General features: G+C 33.3%; 1 protein-coding gene across 1 annotated transcript; it reads left to right on the forward strand.

Moving 5' to 3' along the window:
- On the forward strand, nucleotides 1-25609 carry LOC137396640 (uncharacterized). The gene is made up of 4 exons (XM_068082956.1): nucleotides 1-381; nucleotides 15550-15766; nucleotides 22364-22647; nucleotides 24791-25609. Exons 1-4 carry the CDS (start codon nucleotides 186-188, stop codon nucleotides 24991-24993), a joined length of 900 nt encoding a protein of 299 aa, XP_067939057.1. The 5' UTR covers nucleotides 1-185; the 3' UTR covers nucleotides 24994-25609.
- The last annotated feature ends 1529 nt before the right edge of the window (nucleotides 25610-27138 follow it).

A 27138-nucleotide genomic window follows, 5' to 3' on the forward strand; every position in this document is an offset into this window, starting at 1 on the left:
AATCACCGAGACAACTAATCTAGACTCGTTTTGTCTCTTCTTGGTACGACTCGGGTAGATCTCTCCACTAAGCATTACCAAGGTTTTAGCAGTGAGTGCGGGGGCAAAAGTTAACATTAGTCATCATAGTGTCGTGTTAATAAGTAGTCTTTTCTTTGCGTATAATTAGAAACAAGACTATCAAGATGTTGCTAGTAGGGTTTTTCGTGGCAAGTTGTGTACCAATCGTTTTTGGTAACGCGTTTATTCATACATCATCAGCAGAACAAACTTGTCCTTTAATAAGGGACCTACCGAGCGTTGAAGAGCAGCAATCGCTATGCGCATTTACAGTTCTCAGTCTATCAGCGTATATATACAGACCTTCTACGGAAATGAACTGTAAGTACATATAAATGCACTTCTTTCTTTCATCTCTTAACCTCAGACAGCATTACATTAAGGATGAACATTAATGTAAGATGAAAGTGTATTTTGAATATGGACTTACGAAAAATCTTTGTATATTTTATCAGAAAGTGGCAGTATCTTTTTTATCGTTTGCCATTGTTTTTCATGTTTGAGGTGATGTAACTGCCAGGATCTTGCTAAAATTAAATCAAAAAAACTTGAGCAAAAAAGGGTTGAAGCGATCAGATTCAAGAAAACAGAATTATGACGTCTATAGATGCAAAGAGACATACAGAATAAACACACGTAACACTTCAACTTGAAAGCAATAGCCGATATCAGTAATGGGAAGGACAGGCAGCCGAGGAACTAGTGATGTCCTTTCGGCACATACCTTTCCTAATATGATTTTAACCACAATCAAATCCTTTTCAATATTAATTTTGAAACAACCTGGTAGTCAGATCAGTTCAAACATAAAAAACGATCGCCATTGGTAGAAAAATGCTAGTACTTTCTAATAAAATCTACTAAAGTTTTGTGGAGGTTTATCTTTAATGAAATGGAATATGCAGAGATGAAATCTGTTACAACCATTATACTGTGTAGTAGCTAAAGCTAAACTTTGGTTTGTTGTAGCTAAAAGCTAAAGACAGTTCACAAGGCATATCAAACGATATAATTGTTTTTAATATGCGACCTCTTTACTATGAAAAAAGGCGTCACCAAAAACTCTCAGCTGATCATAATTTTCAGCTAGATATTAAAGACCCCTTTTATACGAGAATTAGTCAAAACATGGTAACTTATTAGATATTAGAGAAGTTCCAAAAAGTTAACGCTAAGAAATTTAATGTTTGCTAATATTGTATGAATACAATAAAACTATTCAACTTCATTAGCTCGTTAGCTATTTATTAAGCAATTCCCAAATAAAAAAAGTGAAATAGCTTTTTTGGTAGCAAATTAGTACAGCTGGGTAAAGGCTTTATTGGTAAAATTTTACTGCATTGATTTAAAACCTATTTGAATATTTATCATATTTTCATCTCTGAATATTTTTAATTATTTGAGTCTTGCGAAGACATATTCTGAGTGTATAGTTCCACTAACATTAAGGTACGCCTGCTTAAAACTTGTTGCCAACAGCACAAATATGCCTTCTCCAGTAAAACTTTGCAACGCTATTATTGGGTTCTATTTCAAACTTTTTAGAAAAGCTAATAGATGCCGACTTCGATGATACGTTATATACTAAAGCCATCAACAAAATTTTGGCTGAGATAAATTTTATCAACAGATGCATTAAGCTAATCTAATAACAAATTTGCTACAGAAGTTCATCTTAACTTATCTGGAGCGTACAAGCCTGTTTTGATAAAATATGTTTTATGAATGAAGTAGTCTAGGAACTATATTAATAAAATACACACATCTGTTCTGCAATCTATTACGAGAACTAAATAATCTACTGAAGGTTTTAGCGTGAGTCAGAACTTGTATAAGCTTGATTGATAATATCTAAACTCCTAGTGATTGTGACTGATTAAGAGAGCCACTGTAACCTGATGGTCTGGAATGTCTGCCCTTCAAACAACAGGCTGAGGTTCACATCTTCTAAAAGGAGTTGTAGAAATAAGAATTGTGTCCAATTATTTCAAATCCACTAAAAGGAGTTGTAGAAACATGAATTGTGTTCAATTATTACTGATCATGTCTTCATTCATGAATGTTCTTTTGTTGCTTGGCTCAGACATGTTCAGCCAAGGTCATAGAGCCATTAGTTTTGCAAAAATGCTCTTCATAATGTGCACAAAACTCGTCATCACTTCTGAACTAATGGTTATGCTTCTTCTTGGAACTTTCAAGTTTAAACCGTGATCTCAGAATTTATTGCTTACACATAATTGCTATATAAATGAAACCTTAATCGTTGCATTCAGATGGGAAACATGCTGTTTTTTTATAGCAGAGCATGAGAAGCAATTTATATCCATAAATTCCATGGTTATGTTTCTAATATTGTATATCAAGTAGTATATAATGATTGTTAGTTTTATTATTAAATAACGTCGTAAAGGTTTTATTACTTGCTATTTAATTTTAATGTAAAATAATCTTACTTTCACAGTCTGTCAAACAAATTTAAACAGCTAATTATTAGACTATGTAAAAAAAATGTTGAGTGAATTAATTTTACATTTGGAGTCAATGGTTGTGTCGCTTTTCTTAAAGTCTCAGCAATTCTTTTTCCAGTTTAATTGGCTTCCAAATCACTTTTGAGGATGTAGGTCCTAATTTATCACATTGTTTTAATTTATTACAAATTATTAGTTTTACAAATAGCTTAAAGATGAACTTTTACAAAATCTTAGTAGGTTTTATCAGAAAGTATCAGTATTTTTTACCATTTGGGATCGATGTTAACGTTTGACATGATCTGACTTCAGGATGTTTACAGATAAAAGCAGACAAAACTTGATTGCGGATCAAGCGCTCAGATCAGTCAAACCTGCGACCAGGACATTTATAGTTGCAAACAGATCGAGGGAATAGAAATGCCCAATGGAAAATAGAAATGCAATAGCGGGTATCGCTATAGCAACCATAACTCCTTGTGACATCATTTTTCCATACCTTTCTTCTGAACGTTTTAACCGCGATCAAGTTTTGTCGATTTTGATCTGAAAACATCTTGGCCACCAGATGACAACTGCAAACATTAAAAAAATACTGATACTTTCTGATAAAATCTCTTAAAATTTTACGTAAGGTCATCTTTATTGCTATTAATGGTACTAGTTATAAAGTACCAACCCTGCTGATTCATTAACCTGATGTTTACAGATCTGTTTTTGCATTTGTAAGTAGACAGGCTGTTAGTGAGGAAGCCTAATAGACATGTTTAGCTATTAAACATGTTGTTTGTTATGTTTTCAAGTTTCAAAGTGTCTAAGGAAGAACATCGACTCAGTTTGAAGTCCGACCACAAACTCAAATACTTGATTTAATATGACATTTAAGGTTAATAATATCCTTCTTCTGGTCTAGACTTTAAAACAAGGCAAACCCCTGTTTTCAATTCATTGCATATTTGACTCAATCACTTCAAATTGAATGTTTCTACAAAAAGTATAGACTGTTTTAATAAACATACAGAAAATTGTGGTAAAAAAACTTATAAATTGCGAATTTATTTTAACAAATCTTACTTTGAATGAGTAGGTACTTGCATCTGTGAGTATGTGTCCGGTGCGAATGTGTAGTGTGTGGTATGTGGTGTGTGTATGTGTGTGGTATGGTTGTGTGGTGTGTGTATGTGTGTGGTGTGTGTGGTGTGTGTATGTGTATGGTTGTGTGGTGTGGTTGTGTGGTGTGGATGTGTGGTGTGTGTATGTGTGTGGTATGGGTGTGTGGTGTGTGTATGTGTGTGGTATGGGTGTGTGGTGTGTGTATGTGTATGGTATGGGTGTGTGGTATGGTTGTGTGATGTGGATGTGTGGTGTGTATGTGTGTGGTATGGGTGTGTGGTGTGTATGTGTGTGTTATGGCTGTGTGATGTGTGTATGTTTGTGGTATGGGTGTGTAGTGTGTGGTGTGTGGTATGGGTGTGTGGTATAGGTGTGTGGTGTGTATGTGTGTGTTATGGCTGTGTGATGTGTGTATGTTTGTGGTATGGGTGTGTGATGTGTGGTATGGGTGTGTGGTATGGTTGTGTGGTGTGTAGTGGTGTGTGGTATGGGTGTGTGGTATGGTTGTGTGTGTGTATGTGCGCCTTAGCTGACACAAAGGATAACCTATATATTCTATATTTTTCGTCTGAATTTTACAAGCATATGCTCCCTGCCTTCTACTAGGCCATTAAAATATTTGGCTTCAAAACTCTGTCTGATTTCTGAGAACTAGCACTATAACACACTACTGCAGGCTACCTGGTTAAAAATGAAATCTCGGACTTACTGCTAGTGTAAAGAAGGTTGATTATGAGTTGAAAAGATAGAAGAAAACAACAGAGTTTGTTGATCAGCAAGCATAGAACTGATATTTATTTGTATTGCAAACCAACTCTCTTTCTTCAAAGAAAAGATTAGAACTCTACAACAAGTTTAGTTGCTACTCTAGTTTACCCTCAGACTGACTTTTGAAAAAGCCTAGTCATAGTCAGCTAAAAGAACTCACTTTTTCAGTTTTTGTTAGAGTTAACCCGTCACCTTTTGAACGCTTACCTCAAATGAAACCACTCTCACAGCTAGTAGATTATCAAATACAGTCTTCACATAATGTAATATCATAATGGTTTATATATTTTGCAGTTACTTTCAAGTACTATAGACTAGTAAAAGGAAATGTTAACTCACTAGTAGTTTTAGTCTTTCTATGTAGTTGTATCCTCTAGTAACTAACCACAATATTTGAAACATGTTTATAGAATGACTAACCAATGATCTGATCTGACACCATTAATGGCAGAAAAGGTTTGGTATGGCATTAGCTCTCAAAGAATCTTTGATTCTAGAAACTACGAACCTTGGGTACTATTTGTACCACTAATGCATTTATAGGCGTATTAAGTGGGTGAAATGAAAAAGAACATTACACGAGCCATTTAAGACAGGCGTTGCTGATTGGTTCCACTGTTTCTACGCCTTAACTACAGTGTAGGAAAGTCAAATATTTCAAATATCAACTGTCACATAAGTATGATCTTGTAGAATGTAAATTGCTTAAACTCAGTTAGATACATTTTAATGCCAAGCCAACTAGCACATAAGATTGGGTTGTACCATTAGGAGTAACCATTATTGTTGGGAAACTAAAAGTTCTGTTTGAATTTTCATTTTATCATGTTTTCCTCACCTGATGCATAAGATTAGAACTCAATCCTAATGAGTATTTCCTGCCCATCAGACGAATAGCGTTTTCCATAAAGTAATTAGAAGTTGGGCTGCTGAACGCTCTGTGCTGGCCTTCGTCTTCTCATGTTTTCTTCACCTGATCTAGGGCAACCTGCGTAAGATTAGAATTCAATACTTAATGAGTATTTCCTGCTGAGTTTGAATATTTATTATGTAAATGCAGGCACCCAACGTTAGCAGTATAAAAATAACTTAGCGAAAAGCTGATCTGCATATCTCACGCTGTGTCACCCAAGTTATCTCTGTGATATTCAATGATGCAAATTGATTGACATCCTTTAAGCATAGCCTCACCCTTCCTTTCGTCTTACTTTTTACAAATCCGCATTATTTTAGCCGGTAGCAGTCATATTGCAAAAAATACTTATTGGTATATAAAAAAACTGCAAATATCTGAGCATACCTTACTTGACTAGTGCAGCCATTGTCATCTTTTTGCTTTTGTCACAGTTTTCGTCCTGCCACTTTTTTGTCTTTGCTTTGTGAAATATCAAGTACTAGTGGAATTCCCAGCGTTGCACAGGTATCAAAAGCCAGCTTACAATGCAATTGCCTGCCACTTGCTATTAGCCTGACTCATTGCCAATGGCTTATTTAAGTAAACTACTTATCTACGGCTCTCACTAATACACAGTATGGCGTTGTGTCATAACGGAGGGTGGTAGTATATTTTCACACACATTGCGACATATATCTTCTATAGAATCGATCAAGCTCGCGTTCGTAATTTGGTAAGGCATTTGCGTAACAAACAGTAGGGTCTGAGATCAAATCATCTGCAATACGGATTCTTCATTCCAATATTTTGATAACTGGACAAACTGAACTACACACAGATACACGCACATGCTTTGACATTTATGTATATAGATAGACAATGGTTTGTCAAAGCATCTAGCTCAACATGTCATTATTTGACATGTGAACGCAAACTGTCTGATTTATCACAACACCCTGATATGCCAAACTATGATGAACTACCTCAAGTGATAATAAAATAAAACAATAGTGAAACATGCAGGTATGCAGATTATAATCTTTTATGTTTTCGTATCAGAAGAATGACCTCACAATCATCTAAAAAGGTTATTGGTTCAAAAAGTGCTGTTTGAGTTTGTTTACCAAAATTTAAAAGATGCAGAAGTCTGAGTTTAGGGAACTGAGTCTTGGATGTTTGTATTGATTTTATTTTATCATAAAAATGTTGACGTTAGCACGAAGGTAACAATATTCAACATTTACATTATACAACTACATGTACAATGTAATTGTATAATTTATAGGCATTGAATATAAAAACCCAAAAAGTGACTAAACAGAAGAGAATAGAATAAAACCTACCTATTGGTTTCCTTAAACCAGCTCAGTATACAAAGTAACTAAGTATGACATATTCCTTCCAAGGCTCACTACTAACTAAGCACCTGTTGAGCGTCTGCTTGTAAAAGACGTTGTGTCTAGCGTATGAAGAGTGTCAGTGTGTGTGGTCTACAGTTGTAATTTAGCTAGTAGGCCAAGTGTACTCTAATAAAAGTATATGCTGGTAATTTCATTATATTGAAAATGTAACTATGCTATTTTTGTCCAATATTTTCTAACATTAAAACTACAGTATGCTTGCAGCCATAAAGCAAACCTGACCTCCTTTGCAGACTATCTTTTTGCAATGGAGAATTTCCTTTACAGCACAAAGAATGTAGGCGGTTTTCATTTTACTCATAACGCCTTTAAGGGGACACCCAGTTTTATATGCGTACAATGCGATGTGATATTAAAAGCCATTTTATTAATCTGTCATACCAACTTGCTCATTGCAAAAAAGATAGTTTTTGCAATTTTGTCTGTAAGTTTCAAATAGAGAAGTGTTATCAACTGAGTATCTCTTAAAGTAGTAATTATAGACTCAACACATCATGTAATGTTCTAGTGCGCTAGTAGATTGTCATGTTTTGGTTCCAAATGACTTGTTTCAATTATTCTGGGCGTCAAAGGCAATGAATAGGATCAGACAGGCACTCAAGCTTAAATAATCCCACACTGATCTGGATTAGGGTGTATTAGTCGCAAGGATTAGCAGAGCACCGTAAGGAAGCATTTCATAGTTAACTAATGCTAATAGACCGAGGAAATAGATTGTGGAATGTGAAACTAAATTCTTAACATGAGAGCAGGTTAGACTGGGTACCTCAATATATTAGAGAATGACTGTATTAATTGTGAGATACAAACTTTTATCAAACAAAAAGTTCTATCACTCTTTTACCACAATCGTATAATATCCATTTTGTCTTATGCTACTCCAAGCTGGCATCCCTTCTTGTTAAAGCTGTTAAAAAAACCAAATCGTTCAAAAATTATTTTCTAGAGTAATGCTACCTAATATAAACAATTAAATCTAAATCGTTTAAATTCTCTTAATGGTGAGGAGCTAAATGTGTTTTTAGATATTTGCTGTTCACTTTAAAATACTCAAACTGTATCTCTATTTTGTCTGACCATCCATTACTTTCCTATTTCTGCAAAGAGCCATTATACTTGTAACATATACCAGCGCTTTGCTAATTTACCTACATTATAGAATCCTTATATAGAAACAAAAAGGTCTATCACTCATTTACCACAACTGTATATTATGAATTTTGTCTTACGCTGCTCCAAGCTGGCATTCCTTTTTCTTAAAAACTGATAAAAAAGTTAGAACGCTTTCAAAAATTATGTCTTATAATAAACAAGTAATAGCATGCTTCTGTCATGTAGTGGCAATGTTTGGTAGTGTTCTCATGTTCTCTAGTAAAAAACCACACCTCCAGGACTAGTTTTTTATAAGTTACCTTGGCTGGTCCTGACACTTATCAAGGGCTTCTTCTGGAACTATCAGATTGACCCGAAGGATGCATTTTGCAACACGTTCAGTCTGACAGAGCCAGGTAGCCATTTCACTAGCCAAATGTGCACCATGAGAGTGCACCATGCTACCTGATATGGACCATTACGACCAGTGTCTAAATTCTCTTAATGCTGAGGAGCCCGATGTGTTTTTAGATATAATTGTGTCATGATCACAGAAACCATGGTTAAGTCGGGATTATAAGATTTAGATTTATCTGCATTAACAGAAGGAGAAAATTCTCACAATTATTTTGCAAAAAATATTTTGATTCTAGCTTAATTACAACAGATTTTATGGTCAATAAACTGAATGCATGTTTACCATCAGTGCGAAAACCTAGTTCCGAGAAAACTGGTGTTAAAGTCTGAGAAACGAAAACCGATGCACAGTTTTGTTTGCATTTCAAAACGTCATAGCAACCAATATTAAGAGGTTGTGATATTTATCTAGATTTCTGTATTTGTATCAAAAAAATTATGCTGAATTTAAAAATTTAAACAGAATTTGGCTGGATGTCATAGAAATGGCTGTATATCTATAAGAAAATGTATTACCTAATTTTGCAGATATTAAAAACGGCTTGGCAGTGCCGCGATATTGAGCACAACCGTAGTATGATCAACAAGATGTTAAAAAATAATAATAGCAGTAACATATTGCACATCATTGGTCACTTTATACTTTGATCTTGCAAATTCGAATTATTTTTCTTATAATCAAATCTTATAAAATCGAAAAATTATTCTTATAATTAAATATTGTAAAAATCTTATATGAATGGGTAAGAATATATCATGGTCATTCCCTTTACTCACACTGCTTTTGGCATCAGTTGGAATACCAAAGTACTCATTATAAGTGTCCAAAATGTCAGAATTATCCCTCAAATCGGCAAAAAAGAAACGATTACGTTTTTCGGACGCCATTTGTCAGTACTTCCTGTTTAGCATAGCAACGGTTTTAAGGGGTTTTTCCGAGGTTTTAAGACATTTATTATCTAAACTGACTTCAGATTCAGAAAGATCACTCTTTGATTAGTTCAGAAGCATGTGTTATCAAAATCCTTACCAAAATTATAAATTCAGTTAGTGGAACTTTAAAGTCGAATAACTCAACTTCGTGATTTGCAACTTAACCATGGTTTCTGTGACCGCGACCGCGTTAAGTAAACAGTATAATTATTATACTGTTTACTTTAAAATACTCAAATAGTAGCTCTATCCTGCCAGACCTATTCTACCTTTCTACTTCCTCAAACAACCATTATACTTTACCATATACCAGCACTTTGCTAATTTATTTTATAGAATATAATATTATATATATTATAGCATATGCAAAAAAGCTATTTCTTCCAAACTTTACTATAATAGGAGCCGTGTCTATCCATCTGTCTAAAGTCATGCTACAGGCTTTAGAAAAAATTGCTTAGCATGGGAATTGCACTCTAGTAAACAATTTACAGCTTGGCGCTCTGACCCCTACACCACTCAGCTACCTTGCCACTTCTGGAATGACTTATCCATATACTGATTACTCATGACGATCTCTCACTTCACTATTAATTGTTTGGTCTCGTGGTCTAATTTGCTCTAAGCCGCATTGACCTGTGTATACAAAGTTAATATCTATTTATCAATGAGAGGACATTGTCTAAGGCAACCATAGCTTCTTGTTTACCAATTCTGCTCTATTGGAAAGCTATGAAATGCCAGAGGCTATGATCTAGCTATGTGATAATGTGTTCAATATAATATAGTTTATAACATACTATATTATATACAATATAATATAGTGTATGTAAAGCCTGTGTTTGAAGGTTTGTCAAAGAGTTGTTTGTATTGCTGTTGAAAGTCGCAAAATTAGTTCCTACGACTTTAGCTTGAAAAAGGGGACTCAGGAAAACTAAACTGAAGTGTAGGGAATAATTATGCTCACCAAATTATACAAAATGCATAGTCGATAGCATGTGTTTTAGGATTTTGAGTCACTAAAACTTGGTAAAATAGATTAATCCCATTATATCACTGTGTTTCCATGCTTTTCTGATGAAATTCTTTTACTTTCACTGGTGAGAGCTTAGCCGGGGGTTAATAATTGAACGCTTTTGTAATATCAAATGACTCTCAAAGCAAATGCTTTCACGAAATTAAGCAAATCAAATGATGTCAGATGCATTTGAATTTTATTGTTTCTATGATTTGGAGAGGAAGCAAATCCAAACTCATTCGAAAAATGGAAACGCAGTGATTTGGTCACATAAAAAATGCTTAATCTAATATTCGGTCTTGAGTAGCAATGCTTAAAGCAGGGAAACATCAAAAGCATTTGATTGTTTGCTGTCTCTTATAGGTCTGGTTACACAGCGTCATGGCATACATCATTCTCCAACGCTTAGTGTAGATATTGGTTATGACTGCACACAAAAACACTAGTAAACGATGCATCAGGTTGACAAAAGATTGACCCATGAAAATTGGTCTCAATCGTGTGGCCCACAAAAATTCTTTATTTGATTTTCCAGTACAAATTGCTAGCTTATTTATTATCTAGTACAAATAATCAAATATTTGTACTAGCACAAACATTTGTGCAGCTATTTGTATTGCCATGTCATACTCAGGAAAAAAATGTTTCCCTTCAACTTGGATCATTGACAGTTTGTGACTGCAATGAATGCAATTAAACTAAAGTTATGGTCAATAAAATTAACTGTTTCAAACAATCATTAGTTTTATTTCTATCGACGAAAAGCAACATGTTCATTTCGCAAGGACGACTTATTTGGTTGTTCAGCGTCATATACACCTACTTCTTGTTATTTTGAGTTGAGTTATTGTCTGTCATAAAACATTTAGTAGTTTGAAGAGAGTCCTTGATCTCTATTTAATCAATTGCACATAGTTTGGTTTATTTAGATTTATTTGCAGGAAGTTGTACTAAAGTTGATGTTTCAAAACCCTTTATACACTGCAGACAATTTTTGGTTTTGTAAGTGATGCAAAAAGTTTTTTAATATTCCTTTGTAATGTCAACAGCAACAGCTTTGCTTGTTTTAGTAGCATCTGGTTTTTAGTAAATAAAGCTAATTTTTGCTTTTTGTATCAAGAGTATCGGTACAAACACAGCAATTTTAGAGGTTAATAGGAAACCCCAGGTATGGTTTCCTATTAATCTTCGGAGATAAAAAAGAAATAAGTCTTTGGCTAATTCCCTCAAACTCATGTCAGAGCTTTAATACCAGCAATATTTTTATAATGTTAAATGTGCTATTTTAAATAAATGATCATTTATTAGTAGCAGTAAATTCAATAAATGGCTGATAGTCAATGAAGATATGATATTCAGTAGACTTTGGTATTAATTCTTTATAAAAGTTATCTCAGTTATCAGATGACCTTAAGCAACTCAATCCCAACAATTATTTATTTCTTTGGGTCACCCCAACACTCATATATTCTTTAAAGTTCACCCCAACACTCATATATTCTTTAAGGTTCACCCCAACACTCATATATTTCTTAAGGTTCACCCCAACCTTCATATATACCTTAAGCTTTATTCCAACACTCATATATTCTTTAAGGTTCACCCCAACCTTCATATATCCCTTAAGCTTTATTCCAACACTCATATATTCTTTAAGGTTCACCCCAACCTTCATATATCCCTTAAGCTTTATTCCAACACTCATATATTCTTTAAGGTTCACCCCAACCTTCATGTATCCCTTAAGCTTTATTCCAACACTCATATATTTCTTAAGGTTCACCCGAACACTCATATAATCCTTAAGGTTTATCCCAACACTCATGTAATCCTTAAGGTTCACCCGAACACTCATATATTCCTCAAGGTTCATCCCAACACTCGTATATTTCTCAAGGTTCACCCCAACACTTCAATTTATATCATGTTTCACCTCAACACCTTACCTTCAAGGATGACCCTAGCACTTGCCTACTATTTTTACTAGCTAAAAGTGTAGTTCCCGTAATGCCTTTACTGATACCGTGACATTCCACTAATCACAATCTCATAAGGTTTAGCCTTGTTTTGAGTAATTTTATGCAGAGGTAATGTATAACTGGCATCTCTCTGGAGACACAATGCTTTTCGTGTTGCCATCACTCAAGATACTGCTTATGTAATGAAGGCATGTAAATGTAAGTGTCACGATAGAATATTTTTATTTATGCCATTCTTATAAAGCCTTACGTAAATGCTCTATTAAAGTTTAGGGTATAATAAGTTTGCCAATTGTTTTTGGATGCTTATGTTTGATTAAATACTTAGTGATTTGAGTGAAAAAACCTCTTACAAAATTGTAGTTTTATAATAATGCTGCTAGCATTTGGCAAGAAAACATAAGTCAAGGCTGTCATGAATTATTTTTATCTTTTCTTACGATCGCTTCTGAAAACTTTTGAAGGCAGAAAATACACTGGCTTTGGTTATTAGATTTGAAAAATGCAACTGTACTCTCACCAAAGATGCAAGCCTTAGTGATGCTACTGGCATCATTTGGCAAACGATTTATTTCAAGTAGTGTTGATAGCTTCTTTAATTCATAATAGTACCTTGGCAATTAAGTGTGCCATGAGAGATCGTCAGGCATAATAAACATATATATGATTATTTTGAGATGCAATGGCAGTTGGTTGGTGCAGCTTTTACCGTTTTGACCTTCCAGCTTGAAGTCGCGAGTTCAAATTCTGAACTATGCCCTTTTTTATTAACTTGCAACTGTGGCTTCAGACAGGCAGATGGACAGACACAGATTTCCCTATAATAAATACTAGCTGAATATCGGTGTTGCACGGGCAAAAATATGATTACCCCATGAAGTTGAGTAACTTAGCTAGTAACTTACTATATTAAAAGCCTCGTTCTAAATCAGAAGCTAGCTTGTGACGTTGTGTTATGTGAGATGTATAATGTAATCATGAACCTAAAACAATACATAAGTATTCATCATAATAAGCCATAGTATGACAAAGACTATTTAGTGTAGTAGATTAGCTTGCTGGTCTTCAAACTTGGGGGTTTTGAGTTTTTATCTGATGTGGAGTGGATTTTTCATTCCTAGAACTTTATCGCTATCAATGGGCAAACAAATGACAAAGACTGAAACTAATATATATATATATATATATATATATATATATATATATATATATATATATATATATACATATTTTAAATTTATATATAATATTTATATACATAAACTAGCCAAATGCTCAGTGTTGCACGGGCATTAAAACAGCTTATAAACAGTAGCAGGTAATGTAGTTGCATGCCACTTGCCATTAGCCTGGTACATTGCCATGACTAATTTGAGTAAGCTAGTATCCGTATTGCTAAACTTACCAATAAGAACCGTGAGAGCAAGCTTTAGTGATGTTGCATGGTAAGACAAAGTTCTCTACTTATTTTAACCTGAATAATGACTCATATTGCCCAACAAATCCTCTGCATTTCGCGTAGCTCAATGGGTTGGTTTATCACCTAGTGAACAGGATATTACAAGATCAAATCTTTTGCGATACACATTTTTTATTGCTAGATAATAATCAGCTAGAAAGACTAAACAACAAACTTTGAGATTTATATATATATATATATACAAAAAATGAAATATATTGTTTTTAAAGTTAGAAAATATAGATAAAGATAAGCGATGAGAGTAGTTGAATGCTACAGTAAAGTTGCTCAAAAGTATCAGCATGACTACAACGCTAATTGCATGCATGCTTATAAGAATCACAAGCATTTCTATACATGTAGACATATACACCGTGTACTCATATGCCATAAAATTGTATACACTTGAACATTCTATCAGGGGTTCAAATACTTTAGTGTGTAAGTAATATACTAATGTAATAAACCACTATACATATACTTGTGTGTTCACCAGGAATATATCAACATACACTGTAATTACACAAGTAAGTGTAGTTAATTGATATCCATCTGCTAAATTCTTTCCTAAAGCTGATTACATCTCCATGACAACTTAATAATTCTTTAGATTTACAACTATTCATATATTTGTTTCTATAGTGATAGTTTGGTGCTGACCGAGCATTTAATAATTAGCAAAACTTACAAATAAATAATAAATACATGTATAAATATACAAATGAACACATACGATGTACATATATAAGCCTGTAAACTCTATTAGCATGATTTTCCCAAGAGATTAAGTGAAATCAATGTGTCCTATCTCTTGTGTCTTATTCCTTGTTGAATTAAACTATGAGTCTAATATTTAGTTAACTAATATATTGCATTGTTTATAAGATAATTACTTTCAATATTATTTAAAATACTATGGATTAAACTTTGATTTAAAATACTATGCAAACCTATGGTATGCCTACATATGTATAAATAATACATATAATGGATATATATTTATGCATAGATAATAAGTTTTCATTAAATTTGTTAGTTTAATAATCTCATTTCAATAACAATGAGTTTAGAAAGTAAACAGCTATGTAAGTTTATATAATTATATTGTATATTATTCATATACAGCTTATATGATGTTCAAATTCACTTCAAAATTTTATTTCAAGTTACAATCATATTGCTTGGAGCAAAGGATATTTTTTGTTTGAGCTGTATTCAATATTCATTTCTTTTTTATAACACAAAACACCTGTCTCAGCCGGCTCTTGAACTTTAACCAAAGTTCTCTAGTTCAGAAACACGTTTGTTGAGTACTCAACCACACTTACAGCTAGTAGCATGATAAAGCCCAATACCTCTCTTGGTGTTTACTGTAATATATTTACTGTAGGGATTTCGACTACACAAAACAAAAAAGATAAATTTATTGCATTCCCTTCGATCTACACATATGAGATGTTACCAAATTTTTGGGCTCTGGAGCATTGTAAAAAATAACTAAAATTTGGACTTGAAGCCATTAATGCAGTATGCCATTAAAAAATTGAAAGCGCTTGTGAAACCAGAAGTAAAATTTGTTGTCTCCAAAACTAGCGGATAGTAGAAAAGTGTTAGTTTGGTGTAGTCCATGCCACTACATAAAACACTCAATATCGCATTTTAAAAGATTTTTACCTGATTTCAGTCAGAGATTTCATTTTAACCCAACTTTAAGTTGCTTAGTTTGTTTAGACAAGTTTCTTTACATAAAAGTATTTCTTGATCATGAGGTTCACTCTAAGACAAAGCCATTTCCTAGCAACAACTACAAAACTCCAGCCTCAAATAGCTGAGTTTTGCCTAGTCTAACTTTTTGTTGAGGAAAACTTGAGTTTTATAGAACACGGAAAATTACTAGCAACTAAATTGTTCTTGGCTGTATTTTAGTCATGCTGCTGTCTACTAATCCTGAGCAGAGAGCGGACTACTATAATGTGGAAATAACAGATGCTAGAGGGAAAGCTGTCGGGCAGTTCACCAGAGGAGCCAACATCTGTATGGCTGGTACCATGCTGACTCATGATTCATCAGCAGCAGGAGCAGACAGAAAGATCTCTTTCAGTTGGAGAGCACCGAGCTCAAATTTGGGAAACCTCTTTTTCAGGTAACGGACTACTGCAAATATTGGGTGAAACTAAGTTGGAACAAAATAATTATGCAGTCAAATGTTGATACCAAATCAAGTTGTTCAATATTATTGTTGGTTTAAGCTAAATGTGCCAGAAATTTCAGCGGAAGATAACTTAGAAAGTTAAACACATTCTTATTGAACAATCCTTTTTTTTCCAATGACTTGGTAAAAAGTGTTGTCTTTGTAGCTATAGTACATAGCTATTCTGTACATAATCATAGCTGCTAACAGTGTAGTCTCTAATTAATTATTATTTTGCATTGATAATTTAAAACTTACTTCAATTCTCATTTATAGTAATAATATAATATAATTATATTAATATATATATTAATATATATATATTAATATATATTTTAATATATATATTAATATACATATATTAATATATAATTATAATATGATTCGCTTTCATAAGTTACTCCAGTTTAAAAAATTTGATATTGGCGGATTATTCTATACGAGCTTAGATATCCAAAAGATTAGTGAAAATAATTTTATTTATGACCCTGTGTACGTTATAAAAAGGAACTTTTTAGATATCTGAATCTAAACTAACACCTAGCTATTGGCTATCAACTTTGGACCATCATTTGAATAGAACTGCTGCCTTGACGTAGTTTGGTATATAATAAAAAACTTTATAGTAAGCATAGTTAAAACCAGTCTTGGAGTTATTGTCGACATTAGCTACACCTATATCTGTCTTTATAATTTATTATCAAAAATGTTGCCTAAGACCTATGCCAATACTCAATATTTGAAAGCTACAGTAAGCAACCTTTTGCTGTATAGCAATATATGTTAAGTAACTAATGGAAGGTTCCAATTGTGCTCATTTACTAATGAATGATTACCCTGGAATTGGTGGGGCAAATTTGGTAAACAGCTGGGTGTAAAAAAGCTCTCAGGTGAAGTGATTGCTTATTGACAGTACTATTTAGATTTGCTGTTTGAACTAAAGCAGTGTAGAAACTCAAACCATTCTCACTGTATGTTCATTCTTATTATCTACTAATAAAACAACAAGTGCTTAATTAAATTTTATCTTTAATATATAGCAATGAAATTTTAATTAATAGACAACGGGTATCATTAACATTTGAAGTATTTGAAAGCGCCAACATTTAAAAAGCTAAAGTTTTAATAATTCCTGAGTTATTGCTACTTTTCTTAATCACATCTTCAAGCGCTCTTCTCTGGTGTTACAACTTTGTTTTATTGAGACATATTTTCGTCTTTCAAAGAAGTTAGATAAGATGGATTTACTAAGGTTTAAAAGGAATATGATTTCCCATACACTATTTTTTAAGCTTTAGTTGATTGCGCCAGAACCAAACCGGAGTGAGAATTGAGTACAAGGATCAACATGATACTCATGGTTATGATAATAAACATGGTCTTTCTATTTATCAGTTTACAGTATATCAAATTAATAACATTTAGCAGTTTACCCGTATATAGATCTTCTATTAAGTTTATTAATTAAGAACTATTCTGATCATTAAACATTAAGTACAAAAATCTTGTTTGACTTGCCATGTTGTGACTTATCATAATGTGACTTTCATAGTGTGATGTACCATAGTGTGACTTACCATAGTGTGACTTACCATAGGGTGACTTACTATATTGGGGCTTACCATAGTGTGACTTACCATAGTGTGGTTTACCATAGTGTGGCCTACCATAGTGTGACTTACCATAGTGTGACTTATCATAGTGTGACTTACCATAGTGTGACTTATTGTAGTGTGACTTACTATAATGTGACTTGTCTTAGTGTGACCTATCATAGTATGACATACTATTTTGGGACTCACCATAGTGTGTCCTATCATAGTGTGACATACTATATTGGGACCTACCATAGTATGACTTACTATATTGGGACTCACCATAGTGTGGCTTATCATAGTGTGATTTATCAGAATGGAAATTAAACCAGTTTTGAGTTTAAACCAAAAGCTCTAGAAAGCTTGTCAATAGTTAAATTTAATATAACGTAATACAATTGTATAATAAGACAAAAGCCCTTCAAAAAGCTGAATCAGGGCAGTTTTATAAGTAGAATCATCCAAAGAACTAATCCTTGAAACTGAGATGCACGGAGTGTTGTTTGCAAAGCTTTATGTATTCCTAATACCTCTTTGGTTCTATAATTAGTTTTACTATAATAGGTTCTAAAGTTAGGGGCGAATTTGGCGAAATACATTTTTAAACCTTGTTTTGAATAAAATAGAAATATCAAAAAAGTCTCAGATCTTTTTATTGGCAGGACCAAACAGAGCCATACAGTAACGGAAAGGAAGCACAATAAAGCTAGCTTTTTAGCTTTTTCTGAATTTCTGTCCATTTTAAAAGTTATTACTTGCCAAATTTATGGAAAAAAAATTGTGTATTGCTGCAGATTCTTTTATCTTAATTTAAAACTGTTTCATTACTTGGGCGTGAACTGAATTATGCCAGAAAAGCATTCCATGCCAAACGTTTGCTATTTAAAACCGCAACCTAGCATTGTGTCAATTTATGACCCAGTTGGAAAATCATCAAATGTCACATCACTCTGGCTGTCCAAGTAAAGTTATTTATAAACATAATTGTGCCACAATAGAAGATAAATGCTCTGATTTCATTCAACCAAATAAAAGCTTTTAGTAGAAGCCTATTTATGTTAAAAGATCTTTAAAATCAACATTTTGTATTTGTTTCAAAATTGAACAACAACCTTTTGCAACATAGCGAGCGGTATGCAACACTTTAGTCACAAAACACAAGCTGACACACACAGTTGTAGCAGGGTGCCTACAAGTAAAATTAACCAATGAAATTGTGTAAATTTTGTTATCAAATTTTTTCTTACGCTATTTCAAAGCAACCATAAAATTTATTTCTCAAATTTTTTTTATAGATTGAAAAATAAAACTCGTTGATTAAAACCTATAATAAGGTACAAGAAATGGAAAACATTTATGTCTTTTGAATATCCCGATGAAGCTATAGATTTCCTAAAAAACTATGTTTCAAGGAATAGTACTAGTTAAAGTGCATCGTGTAAATCAACACAGTTCTTAAACAAACACAGCATATGGCATAAGTTCTTGGTTTATTAAAAAGTAAGGTCTATAAAAAGATATTTTGGAGATTTTGTTTAGTGAAGTTTTCTGGTAAATGAGGTCGTTTTCTTAGTCTATAAACAAAAGTTATCTTTCAGGAATTATTACCTTGTAGCTGATCCTTCTCAACGTATAGTTCTACCATGTTTAGGAATTCATATTCGGCACCATTAATATATTCCAAGTGATTGATGGAGTGAAGCAAGTAAATCACCAGCTTTTGCTGTTAGGCTTGGCCCCAAAACATGCATTTATCTTGTTTCAAAGTCGGATTTGGGTTAAACTGGGCTTTTGGATCAGAGACTAAAGGAACTAAGGGTGGAGTGGTTAAACATTAATGGCAACATTAACAACATGATGATCTTGCCAGCTACCAATCTTGCTACAATAATATTTTCTAAACTGGCTAAAACAAGAGCCATCTATTGAAATATTTGTGTGTTCAGAGACAAATATTTAGCTAATGGCTTTTATGCTAGCAAGCCCATTTGAAATGTCACTCCTTTTGGCAGAAGCACAAACTGTTTGCATTAATTCTGTTATAATATTTGGTAATAGTATAATGCATTTGGTTATAATACTGTTTAAATCACCAGCATTAGATTTTTTTATGCACAACCTGTTTAAGAAAGCAAGATAAAAAGTGTAAAATTTAATAGTTTTTTACTCTGGCATGATAAAGATATTAACAAATGCGGCACGACCAGTACTTAAAACAGTCTAGCCAGTACCTTGCTTTTTGAACACATACCACAGTCAACAGGATTTGAAATCAAGACTTTCAACATACTATACCAGCGCTCTAACCTCTGCACCACTTGACTACCCAAAGAGCTGTGAAGATAACTGTCGACATATTATCACATCTACATGCATTATTATTATTACATCTGATGAGCTCACTGCTCACCCGAATGCCAGGGTACTGATTTGCAAGAATATACTTTATTTGCTATATTTCATCATCATTATACTATACCCTAGGACACTTATGTATTCGCGTCATCTAACTTTCGCATTTTCGCAGAGTCATCCTCTCGCGAAAATTTCATGAGCAAAACTAAACTATCATAACGAATGAGCGAAAACGCCAAATTAAATAGCTTTGTTCATTGATATGAGGATTGAGGATGAAAGTCTGGTAGGGAAAGTCACAAAATTGAATAATAATTATTGTAGTGATGAATTTTATTACTAACTAAAAACAATAACCCTGAGCCATGGCCACCATGTGCTACAAATACTTGAGATCTAATATTGGTACCACATCAGTCACGGCGGCAGGGACCTTGGCGGCAGGGACCTTGGCGGCAGAGACCTTGGCGGCAGAGACCTTGACGTCATTGATAGTCTAAGAAACAATTGGCAGCAAGCAATCAGATTGCATTAACTACACATTTCTACCTGCAGTTCACAAATACAAACTAGACCCAAATTGAAAAAAAAGTTCGTACCAGTGAACTGGACCTGAGGAATCTAATTATGTTTGTTCCACTGCATTTATTCTCACATCACTATATTTTTGCACTCATCAGAGCTGTGAAATTAAGTTGCAGTGAAATTTTACTCTGTATGCTACTCACGAAACTAAATACTAGCGAAATATAAGTGTCCTAGGGTAATAGTTTATTAGCTCTCTGAAGATATTAATCGTCGCTGATTTGGATAGTTTTTATTATGCAATACTATACTAAATAGGAAAATATAGTAGCACGTCTTACAACGTATAATATTTCATAATATAACACATATATTGTGCTAGAATATATTAAATTATGCTAAAATAAAACACAATATAATACAATAAGATATAATATTATATGGTAGTACTATGCTGGCAGTCCTGTGCAATGTGAGAGATTAACCGGTGTAATAACTATGTGCACAATTATTAAGTGGTGCTACTAGTTCTAGTAGCGCAGTTGATAGCGTGTCTTGCTTCAAAATCTGATATGAGAGTTCGATGTATCTTTTTAACCTCTAAGCATGGCTTCAGCCAGACTGAATGACAAACACGGCTCTTATCATAGTAAATATTATTTTATATCACTTCACATTATATAACATAATATAGTATTATAATGTGTAAAATAATGTATAATACCACGAGATGACACAGCATGATATGATGTAATGCTATAAATCGCAATATTAAACTAGAAATTCCACTGTCATACAGTGATACAAAGTGATATTGGAAAAAAAGAAAGGGTACTGATGGTTGAGAAATGCAATATTAGCAGTCAAATGGCACTGCAGTGCAATAAGATAACTGCAATGGTAGCTGTAATGTACTGGGTGTAGGTGTTATTGTATACAACAAACAGCAATAATGAAAGGAAAAGATTATATGTTTATATCTCTCCCTCTGCTATAGGAGAAATGCAATATTGGCCAATATTAGAAGTAAAATGCACTGATATTATTAGAATGACCAATATTATTAATATAGTAATAATATAAAACCAATGCTCAATTTTGTTTATATTTCAAAACGTCATAGCTAACAATATCAAGAAGTTGTGATATTTATATAGATTTTTAGAAAATCTATTTAACAAAACTATTTAGAAAATAAAATAACAGTAACATATTGCCCATCATTGATGTTGTTCGTGTGACTATCACAATTCAATAGTCATCCAAACTTATAATTAAATATTGTAATAATCTCATAAGAATCGTTAGAAAAAAATATCATCGTCGTTTCCTTTACTACACTGCGCTGGACATCAGTTAGAATACCAAAGTACTCAAAAGTGTCTAAAATGTCAGTTACTTTGAAATCGGCAAAAATGAAACGATTTCAGTACTCCTACGTTAATTACAGAAACCTTTGGCAACTCAACAATGCTATAGACTGATGAAATGTGCACGTTATTTTTTCGTAAAATGCGCATGACTTAATTGTTCTATTCTCTGCCGCTCGGCTTTTCAATTGCCGGTCTTAATTTTGATAAAAGTAAGGCTTAGCAAGTTTTAATAATGATTTTCGGCCAAATTAATTTGTCTATTTGTGTATATTACATTCAGATGGGTAAGTTTTAGGAATATATTGACATTTTTCAAAGAGTTGGTAACATATTTAAATATGTTTTTATGTGTTTTTGTATTGTTATTATACTTAAATTACTCTATAAAAAAATGGTGAAATTTGTTGATGAGATTTCGGAACAAGGGTTTGCGACGTTTTTGATGAATAATGTTCGAGAGTTGTGTGCGCATGCATTTATCCTAAAAACTCTCAAAAATTCGCTCCCTTCGTTTGGTCGTGGGATTAAATAGCATATATTGATATGCTGCGATAAAATATTCTAATATATAATAAGCTAAACTACCTAATGTTGTGGAAAAAAATCTTTATCGCAAGTCATAAAACCACCATTGCCAAAAAATCCACCCTTTTTATTTTTTGCCTTTTAAATAAGTAATTAGCTCATTCTCTCATTGCCAGATTCTCTATCGGAATGGATGGAGATGATGGCCAGACAAAGATCTGGCTCAACTGCTACAGGCAAACCCTTTTGAAATATTTTGGCGAGATTCCTAGTGACGTTTTGTATAGCATAGAGCATCCGCTAGAAGCACAACAAACTCATCAAAATAACGGTGCTACATCAACACCATCACAGGCGGAGAATGTATCGGGAGAGTCTTCAACCATGATTCCAAACAGAGGCGTGAGTTCAGCAACCGCTCCTTCACCACCAAGAAAACCAAACTACAGACCTTCTTCTGGTAAGGTTTTTACAATTCAGAGAAAAAGTTGCCTATAGCCTTAGGCTCTTCCCTACGCGATGTGGTTTAGTTGAGGCTTCCAAGTACCATATTTACCTGCTAATAAGTCACGCTTTTTTATAGTTTAGTTGGTGGTGTGACTTATACTCCCGAGTAGCTTACGCGTGAAATTAGTGTGTGAAAAAAGAAAAGTTTGAGTTGGCAAAAAATTTATAAGAAACTGGCGACAATTGGAGATTGATCTTAATAAAACGAAAAAAACAAAGACATCAATTGCAAGTTAAAGACTTAGCGATCTTCTGACGTTGGTGACTTCTTTTTACCAGCGTATCAGTGTAGTTGAAAAGTAACGTTGTTGATGAAGATTTTATTGAATTTTAGTTACCGCGTATTTGAATTAACTCAGATGGTTTTAATAAATTTTTTAGCCTGTTAGTCATGATATAGTTATCAAAATGACTTTTAACATGTTATGTTAAGAGTTAACATGTTAGCATGTTAACACAAATTCAATGTTGTCAATGCTAGCACGTTAACACATAGCATAGTGTTAACATGTTAGCAGGTTAACACAAACTCAATGCTGTCAATGATTGTCAATGCTAACATGTTAACACAATGTTAACAAGCTATGTTAACAAGCTTAAATGTGTCATGTAGCGTTCAGCCTGCTTTTGCTTCTATTATAATTCAAAATTATTTATCATTAAAGTTTAAAGTGATATATTAGTTCTTGGTGTTCAATTTTATTAAAACAATTTCTCCAACAATGTGACTCATAAGTGTTTTTTGTCCTTAATATACTTTTCATGCTGAGTTTGACTTATAGCATAGAAATGGCTGTGTATGTTTTAAGCTTCAACCAAACTTAACTGTGAAAGTAAGGATTCAACTCTAGATATTTTTCTAGTCTTACAATTTTTACCTAATATCTTAGTTAAACAGCAACAAAATTATGACCCAGGCTTGAGATCTAATGTTCCAGTCATAAAGACGAGGGTTAGCTGTCAGTTCTGTCCACAACCAATAATGGTAATCAATAATAATCAATCTTGGATGATTATACCATAAGCAACGATGTACTTACATAAAAGTTTATTATATTTTATCAGAAAGGATCGGTGTTTTTCTATCATTTGCGATTGTTTGTTATTTTTCTGGTGATCCGACTGACAGGATGTTTTAAGATTAATACTGATAAAACTTGATCACAGTTTTGAAACGCTCAAACAAAAAATATGTGCGAAATAACGTCACTAATAGTTGTCATTGCTATACTTACTAGCGGCTGTTGCGTTCAATTTGTAGAGTTAAACATTTCTATTGGCAAAGTGTTAGCGTGCCATATCTCGATTTCCCTCTATGGCTCTTGCTCACTCAATACTAGTCGAGAGCTGAGTGATTAGCTTTTAAAAGATATTAGTACCAGTATGTAAATCGCTGCAGTAAAAGCTACTACGAGTCTTTTGAGTAAACCAAAGACCACACACAAGAATTGATGTATTGAATTATTATTACAAGTTCAAATCCTGTTTGATGCAATCTTTTTCTAACCTCCAACCTTGATATTTGTCTAACCAAAATGCACGGTTCTTATCGATCTAAAGATTCTTACCCTGGCAGTCTAGTGTGCTGTAAGACATCATCAGGTGTAACTGCTAAATGCACAATTCTTTTGGATTGCCAAGAGAGCGTTGATTGGCTCAGTTGTTAGTCAGTCTGTCTACTATGCTGGATGCTGCGAGTTTGAATCCCATATGATGCAATCTTTTTTTGCCCAACATCCAACAGTGACTTCAGACAGACGGAGGGACACAACTCTTAGTATAATAAAGTTTACGCTAAAGTTCACCATTATTTCATCGAGGAATCCAACAAAATTATATAGCTTTAGAAAATACTAAAATTAGATAACATCCCGTTTAAATATTTTAGGGTGTTGGCTTGAAACACTTTTTTAAACACGTAAACGCAGAAAATGCCTTTTTTTGTTGTTCTTCCAGTAAATTATTGGATTCCTTCAGTTTTGCTGCGTGTCTCCCTCTTGATTAGTTTGCTAATACTGTGAAGGTTGGTTGCTAGTATTTCTTTGGTAGTACCATGGAAGGTTCCACTACTATATTGAAAAATTTATTAATTGTAGGTTCACATATTGAAACAGATGGTTATTCCTGGTGCAAACCTTCTGGAGGGCCACGATATCAGATAGTACCGGGAACAAACTGCTCCAGATTCATGTCATACCCTAACTCTGAGATGTTCAGTTGCTATCCAGGTTTAATCTTCTCCGTCAGAAACTGTGTCTGCAGCTACAGAACAGCAAACTCTCCGTGTACACTGCTTTAGTATTGCTTATTGTGCCGGTTCTGAGGTAGAACATCGTTTTATTACCGAAAAGTGTTTCAGCACCAATTAATTAAACAGTATTATATATTCGAGCTGCAAGATTGTTGCAACTTGCAATAAGAAGTTGCAGTAAAAGTTCGGAGTGTCAAAACACTCAACCAAGTTTTTATTTTTGCCAACTTCGTAAACCTTACAAACTTGTTTTAGTATTTGGCAGCATAAGTTGGCAGCACTTGTAAGTTTTATGAAAAATGCTTTTAAAAAAAGGAATAAAAGCTTCATTTGCCACTCAGGAATAATTGGTTGCTCTTTCAAATTTTGGATGCAGTTTGCAAATATCTAATGCCTCTAAACTTATTTTCGTGAAAGAGATTTTTTTGCCTTGTCTTTTAAGTATATGATATGCTGGCAAGACAATGTTTTTCTTATTTATTATGTGTATATTACCAGCCCCTACCTTCTAGATATGTAATCATATATAAGTTTATATTCTTTGAGTGTTTATATAATATAAAACACTTTGACATTTAGAGCTATATGTTGGATATATATGTAAAAGTGTAAGCACTATTTATATTATGAGATTTTCTATTAAATATATCAATGAGTTATTTTATTCATTATTCTGTATTAGTAAACTACTGATGAATTGTCAGCTTTGTGTTTTGAAACAAAAATATATATATTAAAGTAAAATAAAAGGACGCAATTCCAGTTCAAACTGTTAATTTATCAGAATTAGTACATTGGCTGTCGGTGCGCGGTGAGAGATCATCATGTTGAACAAAGTTCTGCAACATTATTTTTAAGTAGGTTACCAATCAGAATGTTTAGAGTTCAAACCCTGTACAGTACAATCTTTTTAGTAATAAATATCTGCATAATTAGAAAAAAATTCAACGAAGCGCAGATAGTAAAGTGCCTGGCTGCTAAGCTAAATGTGAGAGTTCAAATCCTATGCCATGCATTCTTCTTTTTCAAGAACCAACCATCTTGGGCAATGGTTGGATCGCACAAACTCTTAGGGCTTTTATTATGGTAACGATTTAAATTAACAAAGAAATTAGTTTGACTAGCTGTAGTAGCTGTGGTTACTAACTCTGACTGATCATTTGGAAGTCATGAGAAACATTTATTAGATGTTAACAACTTATTAGATTATCTCTTTGCATTTTTCAGCCTAATCCTGTAATCCTAATCCGTTAATCTCATAATCAGCTTAACATATATTTTGCTTATAAAATTTTGGACAGCTGAAAACCTTTGTAAAGTTATCTTAATGGTCTGTTGGTGGTTTTACGGCTGCATATGATTAATTTTCATGCCAAAAGACGTCTTTTTCTAACATTTCTGAGGTTCAAAAGGAGAACGTACACAAAAAATTAGTAGATTTACTAGAAAGTATTAATATTTTTCTATATTTTAAATTGTTTGTGATGTTTGAGGTGATCTGACTGCCAGGATATTTCAAGATTAAAATTGACAAAACTTAATCGTAATTAAAATGCTCTGATGAAGAATATGTGCGAAATGGCGTCCCTTTTTGCTATTGTTGCTTTAGCATAATAATAATAATAATATATTGGATCATAATATATTATTATTATTATAATAATAATGTAAAGGAATAATTACCATAATAATAATATGTTGGATCCTTTGGCCTTTTGTTAAGACCCGGGCTCAACATGGACAACAACCAGTCACCTACCACCACATGACTGTGAAGAAAAACCTTTACAACCATAATAATAATAATAATGTTTTTAAACTTAGAAAGCAATACGCTCAGTATTACATAATAATGCACTATGATGTAATAATGCTTTAACAACAATAGCAAAAAGGGACGCCATTTCCAAGGGGACGCCAAAGATGTTTCTCATGACTTCCAAATGATCAGTCAGAGTTAGTAACCACAGCTACTACAGCTAGTCAAACTAATTTCTTTGTTAATTTAAATCTTTACTATAATAAAAGCCATAAGAGTTTGTGCGATCCAACCATTGCCCAAGATGGTTGGTTCTTGGAAAAAAAGAATGCGTGGCGTAGGATTTGAACTCTCACATTTAGCTTAGCAGCCAGGCACTTTACTATCTGCGCTTCATTGAATTTTTAGCAACAATAGCAAATTGTTGATATTGG

Source organism: Watersipora subatra, chromosome 5, assembly GCF_963576615.1.
Source record: "Watersipora subatra chromosome 5, tzWatSuba1.1, whole genome shotgun sequence".
NCBI lineage: Eukaryota > Metazoa > Bryozoa > Gymnolaemata > Cheilostomatida > Watersiporidae > Watersipora > Watersipora subatra.